Source organism: Typopeltis vanoorti, chromosome 19 (assembly GCF_054136105.1).
Source record: "Typopeltis vanoorti isolate ZY-2024b chromosome 19, IOZ_Tvanoo_1.0, whole genome shotgun sequence".
NCBI lineage: Eukaryota > Metazoa > Arthropoda > Arachnida > Uropygi > Thelyphonidae > Typopeltis > Typopeltis vanoorti.
In genome coordinates this window covers 6389624-6407325 of record NC_143567.1, presented here as the reverse complement: position 1 = coordinate 6407325, position 17702 = coordinate 6389624, and the positions used below count along the sequence as shown (strand labels likewise).

Genomic DNA, 17702 nt, shown 5'->3' with positions numbered 1-17702 from the left:
CAAATGCATCCTGAATGGTGAACCTATAGAACAAATAAAGCATTTCATCTATTTAAGCACAATTTTTAGTAAAGATGGCAAATTAAATGTGGAAATAGACAGCAGAATTAGTAAAGCTGGTATGGTAGGAAGTCATCTGAATAAATTTATATAGAATAATGGGGTGCTTAAGGATCAAAGCTGTATAACTGAGAGGAGACCTCCACATAGCCTTTAAAGGAATGTGGAGAACAGACCTAATGTCCAATCCTCACCTTCTCGTGGTGCACCCTGTTGGGTATCTACTTTGATACTGAACGAACGAGGATGGGCTGCCAATTTGTGATTTAGCGAACCAAATTGTATTCTTATTGGTTAAACCAAAATAAAAAATGATGGTACAACATGACAAAATTTCATGCCGGCTTGGGCGTCGCCCGGTTAAACAAGGCCCCCGTTGTTTTCACCAGGGAACCAGGGCGAACAGCGAAAAGTCAGCTACTGGAACAAATCTGAAAACAAACCCCAACTCAACATCACCAGAGTTAAAGATCGGTACTATCAACGTAAGAAGCCTGAATGGCAAAGGAATGGAGCTAGCTGAGGAATTAGATAAGTACCAGATCGACATAATAGGGGTGACTGAAACAAAAAAGACCAAAACTGGTGAGATCTTTCTGAGCAATAAATACAAAATGTTATATTCAGGCAATGACAATCAAGGAAAAGAAGGAGTAGCCATAGTATTCAACACAAAATACGAGGCTAATCTTAAATGGCAGGCAGTCTCAAGTAGAGTGATGTGGGCAAATATGAAAATGGGAAACTGGACAATGAGACTTATTTGTGCCTATGGTCCCACAGAAGGTTCTACTAAGGTAGAAGTGGAGGAATTTTTTGACACTTTAGAAAAAGCAACTGACACAATGAAAAAGGAAAAGTTGGTCCTTGTTGGGGATCTAAATAGCAGAGTAGGAAATGATTGTGAGACATACAAAAATATTTTGGGAAAATTTGGAGAAAAGAGCAAAGCTAATAATAATGGCAAATATCTGTTGGATTTCTGCTCAGGACATGGACTGGTTATTACTAACACCATGTTCCAACATAAAAATGTGCACAAATTCACATGGAGAGAAGAGGCTAGGAATAAGAAAACTCTCATTGACTATGTTATTGTTGATAGTGATGTTTTCTCCCTGGTGCAGGACACCAGAGTGTACAGAGGATTTGAAATTGGAAGTGATCACTATTTAGTCTTGAGTAGGATAAAAGTGAATATCATATTGAAAAGAATAACATGTAAGAAAGTTTTAAAGCGAATAAAAGTTGAGCAGCTCTCAGATGTGAACTGTAGACTAAAATACAGAAAGATTATTGAAAAGAAAATGAAAGAGTTTGAGAACAAGAATCAAACCTTGGAGATTCAGTGGCAAACTCTGAAGAAAACATAGATTGATTCTGCCAGAGAGGCATGTGGTGAGGTTGTGTGCAAGGATAAAAAAAATCAGAACTCCCTGGTGGACACAGGAAGTTAAAGAGGCAGTGAAGGAAAAGAAGAAAGCATATCAAAAGTTCCTGGCAAATAAGTCAGCTTTTACTCTTACAGAATACAGAGACAAATGTAAGAAAGCTAAACAGTGTGTAAAACTAGCTAAACAAAAGTCATGGGAGGACTTTGGCAAGAATATAGAAAATATATATCAAAAAGGTGGCAAAATATTCTGGAGGTTTTTGAAGAAGCTTAGGAATGGAGGAAAGAGTGCTGTAAAAGGAGTTAGAGATGATAAAGGTGACATGAAAACAGGAGAAAAAGATATCCTTGAAGTATGGAGTAATTACTTTGAAAAACTGCTAAATGAAACAAGCAGTGATGACAGCACAATGATAATAAACACTGACCAGGCATGCAGTCAGGAATACATATCCATACTTGAAGTAGAAAAAGCCATCAAAGGCTTGAAATGTGGAAAGGCAGCAGGAGTAGATGATATTCGACTAGAAATGCTGAAGTATGGTGGTATAAAAATCTTACAGTGGCTGCACTGCATAGTTCAGAAAGCCTGGACTGAGGGACGAATTCCAGATGATCGGAGTAGAGCTCTCATAGTACCCATATATAAAAAGGTAAATAAAACTGAATGTGAGAATTACAGAGGTATTTCCCTACTGAGTGTTCCTGGCAAGATCTATGCAAGTATACTTGAGAAACGGTTGAGAAGAATTGTGGAAGAAAAGCTTGGTGAAGAACAAGCTGGATTCAGGCCAAATAGAGGCTGTCAGGATCAGATCTTCACTTTACGACAAATAGTCGAGAAAGCATGGGAATATAACAAAGATCTGTATTTAAGTTTTGTCGATTTGGAAAAGGCATATGACAAGGTGCCAAGAGAGAAGCTATTCAATACGCTGCAGTTATATGGTGTCAATGGGGCATTATATCAAGTAATACTTAGTCTTTATTTGAGTTGTAAGTCAGCAGTTAGAATTGAAGGAAGTACAGGAAGATAGTTTAATGTTAAAGCTGGTGTGAGACAAGGATGTACATTATTCCCTCTGTTATTCATTATCTATATGGATCACATTATGAAGGAAAGTGGTATTAAACCTGATATCAAAATTGGAGATGTTAATGTCAGCTCTTTGCTTTATGCAGATGATGTTATACTTCTAAATAAATCCGCTACGTCTGCAAGATTCTCTGACTAAATTGAATAGCTGTTGTAATAGATATGGTATGAAGGTCAGCAATAAAAAGACAAAGACAATGAAAATAGGCAGAATCATTGAAAATGTCAACTGTGTTGTGAATGGAGAACCTGTGGAACAAGTAAAACATTTCAGCTACTTAAGCACAATTTTTACTGAAGATGGTAAATTAAATATAGAAATAGACAACAGAATCAGCAGAGCTGGTATGGTGGGAAGTCAATTGAATAAATTCATATGGAATAAGAGAGAAATTAGTCGGAATACGAAATTAGCTGTATACAAGACAGTGTTCAAACCAGTTTTAACTTATGGATCTGAGAGCTGGGTCAGAAGTAAAATACTTGACCAAAGACTAGAGACCGCAGATATGAGAGTCCTGAGAAAGATTATAGGCGTGAACAGATGGCATCGATGGCAATATCATATTAAAAATGAGGATATTAGGAAAGAACTTGACATTGTCAGCATCCAGGAATGCGTTAGCAGAGCTAATCTCAGATGGTATGGTCACTTAAATAGAATGGGAGAGGAAAGATTAGCAAAACAAGTGTTCTCTGCTAGGTTTGCAGGAAAACGACCCAGAGGAAGACCAAGATATAGGTGGATTGATACGGTACAAAGTGCCTTAGATGATAGAAATATAAGATCTGATAATGTTGGAGTCTTGACAAGTAACAGACTGATTTGGAGAAAAATTGTAGATAGGAAGTTAGTAATGATGTAAATTTTTCATGTAGTACTGTCATATCCTGTACACTTCTTGAGGGTACATGGCAGGAATTTGATGATGAGAATAAGAAAGAAATGAATCAAAACATCACTAAATTAGCTGTATATAAGATATAGTGTTCAAACCAATTTTAACTTATGGATCTGAGAGTTAGAAATAAAACACTTGATCAAAGACTAGAGCCCACATATATGAGAGTTCTGAGAAAGATTTGTGGAGTTGAATAGATGGCATCAATTAGTATCAAAGAGATGGCAGCATCATATTAAAAATGAGGACATCAGGAAAGAACTTGACATTGTTAGCATTCAGGAATATTATCCGAGTTAATCTCAGATAGTATGGTCACTTAAATAGAATGGGAGCAGAAAGATGCTAAAAACAAGTCTTCTTTGCCAGATTGGCAGAAAAAAGCCCAAGAGTAGACCAAGATTTAGATGGATTGATAGAATAAAAAGTGCCTTAGAAGACAGAAATATAAGATCTGATAATGCTGAAGTCCTGGCAGACAACATATTAATTTGGAGGAAAATTACTGATCAGAAGTTAGCAATGGTGTAACTTTTTAATGTTGTACTATTATAATATCTTATACACACCCTGAGGGTACATATCAGGAATTTGATGAAGTAAAAGAAAAAAATTTTGAAGGCTAATAAAATAAACAAAGTAAGAATCTATAAATCAGTAATCTGACCAATATTGGTCAGACTATTAATTTTATTAGGCCATTTTATTATTGAGCCAAGTGGCCTTTCAGTTTTATCAAATTCATTTATATGTTCCTTACTCCCTTTGGTCTCTAATTTATTTTTCTGTGAATTCAGTCAATTAACATTTGTTCTGACTAGTCTATTTATTTCTGTATTTTTTATTATTATTAACCGTGTCTGGTTTTCTTTCAGCATACTTTCATTTCATTTTTAATTTTCCGTCTTGTATAATCATATATTTCATTTGTGCTACAATGTATCTTTTCTTATCTTCTTTTCTCATATTCCATGCTTTATTTTCATACAACCATGCTCATTTCAATACAATATTGTACATTCTTAGTCTAATTTTTTTAGTGACAGCTGTTGAATTTAGCATGTTGCTTGATATTCCATTTACTTCAAAGAACTGATTTTGTTAGATATGTCTAAAAAGAGCCTACATAGCTCAGTCAGTATAGACAGAGCCCTTTGGTTGGAAAGACCTGGGTTCGATTCCTGTCAGTGACGTGAGGAATCTTTATCTGGCCTATTTTGACTAAAGGTGAGTTTGCTGGTCTCATACGAAGGTAAGGTTTTATTTCACCTGGTAACTCAGGTTTTTTGTCTCCCAGAACAAGCAAACTGGTCCTGTGACCAGTTTCTACAGACATAGGATACCTCCAGGAATAAAGAGTAACCAACCTATTCTGTAGGATTTCGGTTCTGAATATCTACATGGCAAAATGTGTAGGTCTATGCGTGAGCATAAATTAGGATAGGATGTCTAAAAAACATCAATTCTTTTAAAATAATTTTATAGCCCAAATGATTAAAATCATTAACTTGTTCAATTATTTTATTGTCTAATACATCACATTTCTCTTTTATTTTATTTATTTTCTTAGTATTACTTTAATATATGTAACATACTCCATTGCAAGATGTTTATCTGTCTGAATTTTGAAGTCCCATAATATCTTTCCATTTTCAATAACTTTTTCAACTGTATGTGTGAAGTAAGTTTTCTGATTTCCCAAGTCATAAGTTTCGCAGATTTGAAAACCATATCTTCTATGCAAGTTCCAGTTTGCAATCCAATTATGTCTTTGTTTCTAGTCTGTTTTGAACAACTTTTGCAATCAGATTATGCTTTGTTTATTCTTGCCTCTGTTTGTTCTTGCTGCAAGGACTAACAAATGGTACACTGTTTTTGTCTTAATTACTGTAGTCAGCATTTGTTATCATTACTGATCTTTTCAAACTTTGCCTTCATTACATTCATTTGTGATGTCTATTTTGAGCAGCAAGTACCAGACTCCCTCTCTCTTTGTTGATGATGCCCTGCTGAAGCAATTGGCAAGTCAAGCAACTGTTAATTTTCCTTCAATGTCCTTGACCAAGGAGTGAGTTTTTAAGCTGGATAAATACCCCTCGACAGTCTTGAATATCTCAATCATATCATCATTCAGCTATCTCCTTTCCACCTGACTGCAGATTAAATGCACTTGATCTATCCTCATAACCAATATTCTTCCGTCCAGATATAATTTTTATTTTATTTTTAAAAAACAAGCCATGTAAACTCAAGGAGCTATACAAGCTCATCAGAACATGCTTTTACAAACATCCATGCTCATGATGGGTATTTGAACCCACCGCCTGTTGGGTGAAGAGTAAGTGCACAATACACTTGGCCAATCAGGATGGTCTTTTTTGTTACCCACCTGTGTATCCCTCTACAGATAGTCATTCCCTTTAAACCTTAGTGACAGATCTGAGCTTAGTAATCAAGATATGGCCTGATTGGGGATTTATACAATGGAACCACCATCCTTTTATCACTGCTGGTCAACATCCTCCTCAATATTGTTGCAATTCTCAGGGTTATTTTCACAGCATTTACAACATGTTCTCTAACTTTAAATATCTAACTACAACCACCACAAGATCCCCCTGCTTCCTCCACTTCTCATATAACTCCACTAAGTGAATATGAAGCACCTCACCTGCAGATTGATTGCATATTTTTAAAAACCTAACTGAAATCTCCATTCATTTGCCCACTATCAAACTTATTCAAATCCTCCTGAAGCACCAAAACATTAGCACTATTATTAATAACCATCCAAATCATATTATATACAAACTACTGAATATCTCCCTGCAATCCAGTGACATATCACTGATATAACTAGAAGAAAAATGCCAAAATGAAGACAACAGTTGCAAGATAGACTACAAACAAGCCAAACTAGTGCAAAAACCTTGTGGTCAAATCCATGCCTCACAGAACCTTGCATATCCACTTCACCAACATCCATGGCCTCAATTTCAACCTTAATGCATCCACTACCATCTGCAGTCCACCAAAACCCACCTATTCTTTTTAACAGAAACTCAAATCTCACCTTCCCCCAGCACTATCCACCTTAACCTTTCTAATTATACACTACTTAATTCCTTTCGACCCAAGGGTGGCGTCTGCGCATATATCTGCTCCGACATACCCTGCCAGAGAGCACCTAACCTAGAATTGCCCAACTTTGACTTTCTTTGGCTGAAGATATCCCTCCCCCACTCGGTCAAATTCATCTGCTGTCTCTATCACTCTCCTAATACCACCAATCACTCTGAGCTTTTTCATTTCCTCTCCTTAAAAGTTGATTTTCTCCAGTCCCATTCACCTAACAGTGAAATCATCCTCTTGGGTGATTTTAATGTCCATAACACCAATTGGCTTTCCTGCAGGCAGAGATGCTGAAACATTTGCCATCACTAATGACCTCACACAAATTGTTCAAAACCAGAATACCAGATAACCCGAACCACTTTCCAAATACCCTTGATCTCTTCCTTACTAATGACCCCTCCAAATATGCAGTGAATGTAGTGAGTCCCCCTGGGTAATTCTGACCACAACCTAGTGCTAATCTCTTCCCCCCATGCAACAACACTTACACAGTCACTCCCACACAAGAGTCGTTTGGCATTATAACAGTGCCAAATGGGACAGTCTCCGAGACTACTATGCTTCATTTCCATGGTGGAATTATTGTTTCCGGTCTTCCAGTCCAAACATATGCACCAAACGTATCACCAAAGTAATCGTTACTGGCATGAAAACATACATTTCCCCCCACACTACTCTGAACTGCTGTCACCTAACTAAACCCGGGTTTTCCAAAAGATCTACCAAGGCTGTACAAATGAAAAATCAGGCACACCGCAACTGGCTGAAATCAAAAACCCCATTCTCCTTCAATGCCTATACTGAAGACTGAAACAGATGCAAGAAAATTATCAATGCTTCTAATACAGAATTTGAAAGAGAAAAAAGCAGGAAGCTTGCAGCCTGTTCAAATGGCAGCCATGACTTGATATCTCTAAAACCTTTGACTGGGTCAGCACAAAGACTTACTAAGCAAACTCCCATCATTTGGACTGTCTCAGGACCGCTGCAGATGGATTGCCATCACACACACAGTGTTCATCCAGACATCTGGATGAACACTATGTATGATGGTAGATGGCTCCCTATCCTCTCACCATCCAACTAATGCTGGAGTCCCACAAGGTTCAGTTCTCTCACCGATCCTCTTCCTTCTATATATCAATAACCTACTTCACTTGACCTCTAACCCAATACACAGTTTTGCAGACGACAGCACATTACACTCCTCCCTTTCATTTCACAAGCCCTACTCTACACAACTCACTTCAACCCACAGAGCATCAACCACCACGGTCCTTAATTCTGACCTCCAAGCCATCCTCCAATGGGGCTCAGAAAATCTTGTCGACTTCAACATTAGTAAAACCCAGTTTTGTCTTATTTCTCACAAAAAAGAACCATTTTCCCCCAGCATTGCTTTTGATAATGCTCAAATTCCCAGACAAGATGAGATTTCTCTTCTCGGAATTAAACTGACATCAAGCCTCTTTTGGCATAAACACATCACAACTATTGCATCCTCAGCTTCCAAAAAACTAGGTTTTCTCTTTCGCTCAAGATGCTACTTCACCTCTAAACAGCTGTTAACATTAACAAATCACAAATCTGCTCAGCTATTGAATACTGCTCTCACATCTGGAGTGGGGCTCCTAAAAGCTCCCTCAAAATGCTTGACTCAATACAGAGGAGAGCAATTAGACTGATAAATGACCCATCTCTCACCAACTCGCTCCCCTCACTTTCACATTGAATTTGTATATTCTATAAATATTTCCATTGGAAATGTTCATCTGAAACAGCATCAATAATTCAATATGATGCTAGTTCGATGGACACGCTAATTTCTATTGTCATTTACTAAGCTACCAATGTGTACAGCAGCTATTTCTTATAGGTTATTTATATTTGGCACACAAATCTCTTTCCCTCTGCTCAAAAGTTTTTATTATTATTTTTTAATGATAAGCCTTATAAACTCATGGATCAATACAAGCTCCGTATGCATCATGAATGTCTAGAACTCACAGGATTAATTCACTATGCTCCAGCAACTTTTGGACATATACATACATCACAACTACAAATTATTAGTAATTTATTTGTATCTAATGAAAGTATTTCTATTCATACTGTTCTTTCTCTCTTTCTGTCTGCCAATCATTCTGTTGGTTCACCGTTTGGTAATTTAAACATACCAATGAAATATAGGATTCTTCTCAATTACTGGTTTCTAATATCTGCTATGTTGCATCTGCTAATATGCAGTACAAGAGAAAACACCTAGTTTTTGGTCGAGGAGGTCTGAGCAGTTTCTTTGTGTCCTGACATGAATGTCTTAAAATGTGGCAATATCCCATCTAGTCCCACTGCCTTATCCACTCCAAATATTGAGGGAGTGCTCAATATTTGGAATACAGCTTCTTTATTCATTTTTAATCAATAAACCCTCTGTATTCCTCTAGGAATAAAGCCTATTTCACCAGAATGAAACATCTAATAAATTAGACAGCTCTTCATTGTCATCCACATTGGTTTCCCCAACTAATACCACCATTAAACGCCACACCAGTGGATGTGGCATTTGCACACCACAGTGCTTGGCAGCACGAAGGAAGACTTGGTTTCGAGTCTAGTCGGCGACTAGAGGAAATTTTTCTAAGCCTTTTTCGACCGGTTCCCGAGTTAGTCGATCTCTGGCACGGGCAAGCGGGTTTTTCCTCCCGGAAACTCGGGTTTTTCGTCCCGTAAACTCAAGAAAGTCGACCGTAGAACCCACATTATTTCAGACATTAAATATATTGTGTTAGGGTTAGGGACCACGAGATGGCGGCACATTTGAGCTATCTCTCTTCACTGTGTACCGCTTAATTAGTGATACCCTTGGGCCATCTATCTCTGATTGGTACCAGTGGAGATTGAACTGCCCACTCAGTCTCCAAAGTTAGATAGGGCTAAATGGCCTCGCCTACTCCCCGTATACGGGAATAAAAAGACGTTAGCTGATTTTTACCACCATCCAGCAAGTCATTTGTCGACAATCACTTCTTCTCTCACTGGTCATACAGCAAAAGAACGCTTTGGACTTTTCCTTCAATCACAGTATTAGTCTCATATTCTAATTTCTCTTTACTACTGCATTAGTGACCTGCCTAGCTTGAGCCTTAATTCTCAATACAACTGTTCTCCATCATCCTCCTTATGTACATTTCATGACTTCTTTTTCATCTGCAATTTGTGTTTTGATTTGATTTGTCATCTACTGAAAAGTTCTCGGCCTAACATTTAAAAAACAAATTTATAATTTCAAACTTATTTTTATTTTTCAACATAAACCTACTCAGGTTTATGTTGGAATAAAAATACATTTATTCCACGATGCTCCAGCACCATTATCCTGTCCCTGTAGTGGTTTTCAGTAAATCTGCAAAATACCTCTCTACAGCTGCAATCACCTCTTGATTCGAAGAAAAACTATGACCAGCGAGGAAGAGTTTTAGTTTTGGGATGAGACAGAAGTCAGAGTGTGCCAAATGTGGGTAATAAGGTGGATGGTTCAACAATTCATAGTGCAGATACCTTAATTTTTCCATTGTCAAAACACCTTTGTGGGCAGGTGCATTGTCCTGATGAAAGATGATTTTTTTTCTTCTGCAAACCAGGTCTTTTCTCACAAATTTTTTTGTCTAGTTTGGTTAAAAGATCAGAATAATATTCCCCAGTTATTGTTTTTCCCTTTTCAAGATAACTAATAAACAAAATGCCTTTAGCATCCCAAAACACTGATGGCATGACCTTTCCTGCTGATAGACATGACTTGGTCTTCTTTGGCGCTGAACAACTGGCTTCTATCGACTGTTTTGACTGCTGTTTGGATTCTGGTGTGTAATGGTGAATCCAAGTCTCATCCATAGCAATAAATTGATGCACAAAATCAGTTTTATTCTTGTTAAAAGACTCCAAGCACTGTTCAGAGATTTTCATGTGAGTGCATTTTTGATCTGCTGTAAGCAAGCGCAGCACCCATCTTACGCATAGCTTTTTCATTTGCAATTCTTCATGCAAAATACATCGCACATGTTCTTCTGAAATACCTATAGTCTCGGAAATTTCAAGCACTTTGATTCGCCGGTCATTCAATAGCTTATCGTGCACTTGATGAATGATTTCTTGTGTTGTTACACTTTTTGGACGTCCTTCACGTGGATCATCTTCAAGGCTGGTACAGCCACGTTTAAACTCAGCAGCCCATTTCTTAATTGTCGAAAATGAAGGAGAAGAGTGCCCATAAACCTTTATGAACTCTGAATGAATTTCTTTTGACATATTAAATGTTCTTTTACAAAAAATTTTATAACCGCACAATACTCAATTTTATCCATTTCAAAGGATACAGACAATACTTTTGCTTCAGACAGCTGTATAAAACAAACTACTTGATAGAATGACTTGTAGTTTCACATGGATGCTTATGACAGATATACCAACTTAGAAAAAAAAAATCTTGCCGATAGTGTTGCATCTATGGTCGAGGGCAAGAACTTTTCAGACCACCCTTGTATTTTATTCTTCATCTCTTTTCATGGGGTATGTGATATGCAATAATTTGTTACTAACAAATATTTCTTATAGCTCGTATGCAGAAGTCTATTATAACTGGCCTTAGTATGCATATGTGAAGTCATTAGCACATACATATAAGTAAACAAGGTAAAGTTACTTCACATGCAAGCTTTTTTTGCTTATGCTTGGATAAAAGAAGAAATTAAGACTATAATTTCTTGGAATCTTTAATTCACACTATAAAAAAAAAAAATGTCTATCTAATCTAGAGTATTGTAGTAATAAAGTACGACACCTTTCAACTACTTGTATATGGAAATATGACTTCTGCATTACTTTTGTATCACTGCTGGGTCTGACTCCCACTGATGAGACCTCAAATAAAGGTTGAAATCAGTCTGGGTAGTGGCCCTTCCTATAATGCAAAGCATTATAGATGTACATAAGGATATGTGTGTGTTACATTATGCGATAAGAAGGCAATAATGGAAGTCACTTCACATGCAAGCTTTGTTTGTTTACACTTGGATAAAGGATGAAACCAAGAATAAAATTTCAGTATCTTTAATTTTTAGTATAACAAGTGAAAACAACTTTCAACAGGTACTGTAGTTACCTCACCTAAAGTCAAGGCTGACTTACTGGCATCATTCTTCTCTTCCAATTCCTGCATTGATGACCTGGGTAAAGTTCCTTCCACTCCACCAAGAACGGTTCTTCCCATATCACCCAGCAGTATGCCAGAAAGAAATCTGAAGAATCATTAATAACCTGAACACAAATAAGGCATCTGGTCCTGATAGTATCCCACCTATTAGGTTAAAAAGTTATGCCCCAGAACTAACACCTATCCCACATTATCACCTCTTCAACTGGCATTTACCCTACAACATGGAATCAGACCCACAACTAGCCCATCCAAAAAAAAAAAAAAAAAGAAAGGTGATAAAAGTCAAACAAACTACATCCAATTGCTCTCACTTCTGTTATCTAAAATTATGGAGAAAGTCATCAACAACCAACTCTTGAACCACCTAGAGACCTACGAACTAATCAGTGACCCGCAATACAAATTCTGCTACCTGCAATATAAGCTGATCTTCTTGCTTTCACCACCCACCTCTGGACTCAAGACATGGAAAAAATTTGGAGAAACTCCCATGGTTGCCATCAACATTTCAAAGGCATTTGACTGGGTTTGGCACAGAGGCCTACTTAGCAAACTGCCATCCTGTGGTCTGCTTTCCACACTCTGCAAATGGATCACCAGCTTTCTCACTGGCTGCTCACTACTTGTCATGGTGGATGGTTTCCTATCCTCAGATTTCCCTATCAATGCAGGAGTATCCTAAGATTCTATTCTTTCACCCACTCTCTTTCTCTTGTATGTAAATGACCTGCTCTCACAGACTTCCATTCCTCCTTTTCATTTGATAAACCTTGTAGTGCTCAAGTATTAGAAACCTAAAGATCCACCATGACAATGGCCTGAACTCTGACATCCTACCTATATCCCAATGGGGCAAGGACAACCTTGTAGACTTCCATGTTACCAAAACTCAGTTCTGTCTGATCATCTCTTGCAAGAGAGCTCACATTCCTCCATCTTACTTTCAATAATACTGAAATATCCAAACATAATCAGATTTCCCTTCTTGGACTGACCTACACCTCCGATCTTTCCTTGCACTTTTTTGGTGGCTGTTGAAGCTATAGCTTCTGCAGCCGCCAAAAAACTTTGTACTTTTAAACCAAGACACTACCTCACACCTGCTAACTCTATACAAATCCCAAATCAGCCTAACCATGGAATATTGCTCCCATATTTGGGATGATACCAAAATCCTCTCTAAGATTGCTCATTTCTATCCATAAGAGGGCAATCTGGCTGATTAATGATCCCTCTCTCACAGACGTTTCTGCCTTGTGCCTCTTCTAGTGGCCAATTCAGCAGAGCACTGCCTCTTCATGCAGAATTGGCTGAATTGTTTCATGCTCCTGCTGAATTGGCCACTATTTTTTCTTCAAAATCATTAGAACAAGAGCTGAGTTTCCATCTTGAAACTCAGCTGTTCAAACAAAATATGAACAGACTCTGCCTTTCTTCTTTTCCTCTTACTCACACGCAGCACTAATTTGTGCCATTTGTCTTCGGCCTTTCAAGTGTGGATCACATATTAAAAACAAAGTAATAATTTATGAATCTGAGGAGTCGGGTTAGAAATATAACTGGTGATCAAAGACAGGTGACCACAGAGAAAAATTGAGAGAACAAATTACATCAACAGCAGGACATTGTCAGCATACAGGAATGTGTCAGTAGAACTAATCTAAGGTGGCATGATCACTCAGGCAGAATCAGAGAGAAAAATAAGTAAAGCATGTTTGATGCCAAGATCTGGATGGAGTGATGCAGTCATCAGTGCTCTAGAAGAAGAAATATAATATTACAGTGCCAAAAAGTAATAGAACTAATTTGCAGGAAAGTTGTTGATAGGACATTAATAATAATGTAAACTTAATGTAGGTTGTGATACAGGATCCATTTTGTCAAACATATCTTCTCAAGGAGAAAATTGATTCTACCTTTCAGTATTTCTACACATGTTTTCTAACCTGTTTTAGATAAACTTATTTTTCTGAAGTTTTTTCAGCAATTCTTATTTCCTTTTTCAAAAATTGGAATGACAATTTTGTGATTCCAAGAAGTAGATATTATAGCAATTATGCAGTTTGCTTATTAATGTAAGAAATCTTTGATTAAGTTTATTTTTTGCATATATTAGTTTTATCTTTATATATTAGTTTTATCATATTAATACACCATGCACTTACTGCCATTTCTGCAAAACAGATGTTAAAATTTATTATCATCAGACCTCCATGAAGTCAAGACTCGTTCCAGGAAGTCCCACTATCATACACAGCTCATCAATTGTGCTTTAAATTCATTCACTAGTTCTGTCACCACCCTCCCCACAAAAAACTGCTTCCAGGGATGACATCTTGTTCACCCATCTTCCTCCCCCTCTCATTCTATGAAAAACTTCATTTATCCGGTAATAACTCCTTACCAACAACTAATATGTCTGAATCACATCCTATTCCTCCTACTATTTGGCAGACTCTGCAACTGTATTTCATCTATCTTCATACCCAACATTCCAGACCAGACACTACCTTAGTAAATTGTCTCTGGATTCTTTTCAATATCTCGTCTTCCTTCTGAAAACCAAGAGACCAAATGTGTGTAGGGTAATCCATACATGACCTGATTACGGCAACAAACAATGGAGGCATACTAAACTTACTTCTAAACATCAAGGTACTGCAATAATCTCTTATGCTGTCATTAAAATTTTAGCAATGTTTCCTAAGTTTTTAAATCCTTATCTTCTATCTTTCACCTCCTTTAAGATATCCACCAACAACTGTATACTCTGTATCCGATATTCGATTCCTGAATTTTAGGTTTCATTTGAGGGTGGCAGGGTTTTCCCTCCCAGGAATTCAGGTTTTTCATCCTGCAAAACTGGCACATTGACAAGAATACACAAAATTTGTAGACATAATACAATGGCCTCATAGCATTACCTACTTCAGCTGTAAATCCAAAATAAAATTTTGCCCATTCACCCAGTCTATTGAAATCCTCTATAAAGCCACATTAGCTCTACTTCTCTTCTTTTCATCAGATGAAAACAACTATATCACCATTCAAACTAATTCCAATATCCTTAACATATAAGTTAAGCAGCTAGATGCTAAAATTTTTTCCACTTGGCCATACTATAAATTAAGGATGCCAAGAAATTATATTCTTACTTTAAACTTTTATCCAAGTGTACGCAAACAAAGTTTGCGCGTGAAGTAACTTCTCAACTAGGCAACTCATATATAGAGGCTAATGACGTTACATCACTTGCTGTAGTATCCCATAATGCAAAGCACACATCCTTACAGACATGTATAATGTTATGCTTTATGGGAAGGGTCACTACCCAGACCGGTTTTGACCTTTGTTGAGGTCTCATCAGTGGGAGTCAGACTCCGGAATGATACAAAAGTTGAAGAATACAGAAGTCATATTTCCATATATTAGTAGCTAAAAGTTTTTCCATTTAGTTATACTGTAAATTAAAGATGCCAAGAAATTGGTAGCCTCGGTATCACTTCTAGGTCTGGCTCCCACTGATGAGACCTAAATAAAGGTCGAAACCAGTCTGGGTAGTGGCCCTGCTCATAATGCATAGCATTATAGGATACTAAGGCAAGTGATGTGAAGTCATTAGCCTCTATATACGAGCTGTCCAGTTGTGAAGTTACTTCAATTGCAAACTTTGTTTGCTTATGCGGATACGCTAACCATTTCCCAGCCAAAAGGCTTTGGGTTCGAATATCACCATGGGCATGGATGTTTATGATTGTCTTTGGGAATACTAGTGGTGGTGGATGGTGGTAGATGGCGTTGGTGTAGTTGCGGTCAGTTGGTGGATGGAATGGCGGAGGCAGAGTTATAGAGCAGTTACCCTCCCTCGATGAGTCTTTGAACTCCCTGGAGGTGTCTAATAATAATAATAATAATAATAATAAAGGATTAAACCAAGAATATAATTTCTTGGCATCCTCAATTTAAAGTTAACACAATGACCCCAAATCGAACCTTTCATGCACATCGTTAGTGACTTTTCTCTTCTGATATATTACTTCCACCACATACACAACTTGCTAATATCTATCAGAGAGCCAAATCCCTAATTATCCAATACCATCTGATCCAATTTAATTACCAACTTGTCATATGCCAATCTATCAATGCGTAAAATTATGTAAATAACAAAATATTTAATATAAAACATTTATATTTCATGATGAGTATCTCATCACATCATCAGATTGAATATACAAAAAGAATGGACAATTATATGAAGCATGGAAAACACATAAATCAATATTAGCCTTCCACAGAGTTTAGGAGAAACAGTGTAATCTGGCAACAAAACTACCACGCCTTACATTTTATATAATAGGTATGGCAGAATGTTCAAAGCAGCAGCAAAAATGATGTGCGAAAAAATTTAAGGTTTAATACTGAATTATATGTGGTCTGCTCTTGTTAAGCAATTCAATGTAAGCCTTACACTTTGCCTTTGCAACACTGTGCTGTACCCCCCCCCCCTGTCGCTTGGAAGATAAAAAACCGTTCTTTAATGTACTTTGCACTTCTTTAACTGATATCTGTTTAGAAGTGTAATTAGCTCATTTTCATTTTTTTATTACTGTAACCTCACAAAGAGGAAATTTCTGTAATTAACAGATTTAAATAAATTATTTGATGACTGTGGATACACTATGCCAATTATATAGCAACTACAAAAGTTGAAATTTCTTAACATTTGCATTAATTTAATAATTTTTACAAAATATTTAGAGGAAACATTTTTCAAATTTTTTTTTTTGTTAAATATTTACAAAGATGCCTACAATAGAATTTTTACTATATGATGGTAAACAATAATTACCATGATAGATTATTTGCCTACTCCCCCAGAAAATGCATACATATATACACACCTCTACATCTCGGCTCTTTGCTACTTCAGTAAAATGTTCTTGATTTTCAAGTGTCTTATCTTCCTTATCATCAGTCATGCAAAAAACCCTTAACTGTGCTTCCAATGGATCATACCTTTTGGCAAATACAACAAATTTAGCCATAAAAGGAACATGAATGACCTCTCGATACAGTTCTGTGGCAAATTTATTTGCTTCATTTACCTGCCTACAGTCCATTAACCAGAACCTATAAAACAATAAAAAAATGTGCTAAGTTAACCAAACCTTTAATTAATTGATTCTTGAATGGGTTAGTATCAATTAATAACTAACTTGAAATATTATTAAAGTTAGTAATAAACTTCTTACCAACAATTTCCATATTAAAATTTCTGTAGCTATTGCAGTGATGTAGAAGTTTCTGGAACAAAACTATGTCAAATTGGAATGAAAATAAATAATCTACTAAATCTTAAATGCCAACTTAAGTTAGCATTTAGGCACTTTAAAGATACACTTTCAGTGAAGAGAAACTAAAATGACATCGAGAACAGGAACAGTCATGTGCATGGAGGATGACATTGGCACTCTTCATGGTAATTCTCTGTGATTATTGTTGGTAAATTTGTGTCTGATCACCAGTAGTTCTGTTGCAATCAAACAGTGAAAGTAGAACTTCAGCCACTTCCATGAAGTCTTTGTGATTTACATTTGGGATTTGTATAGTAGCTTGGCTTTTTTTTTTTCCACTTGATGAAATGGTCTTTATTCAAGGGACATCCCTATGTGCTAGGTTACTTTTCTTTTATGTACTTTTCAGTCATTACTAGTATGTCCTAACATAAAGATGTTAGGACATACTAGTAACAGTGCACATGACTTTTCACATGATGCAAGAAATAAGGAAAGTATCGCTGACTATGTTACTGTTATAATGATATCTTCACATTGGTTCAGAACACAAGAATATACATGTCATAGAAGAATTAACACCTCATACACTTCAATTCATTCTAGC

General features: G+C 36.8%; 1 protein-coding gene across 16 annotated transcripts in view; it reads right to left on the bottom strand.

The window, feature by feature from the left end:
• The window catches only part of LOC150095834 (uncharacterized), a 1527755-nt gene that overhangs the window by 418573 nt on the left and 1091480 nt on the right, over positions 1-17702 (bottom strand). For all 16 annotated transcript variants that reach the window (XM_090409494.1, XM_090409490.1, XM_090409495.1 and 13 more), the window contains one exon: positions 16703-16931. In XM_090409494.1, the coding sequence (XP_090265620.1) occupies positions 16703-16931 (229 nt within the window). The remainder of the gene's footprint in view (positions 1-16702; positions 16932-17702) is intronic.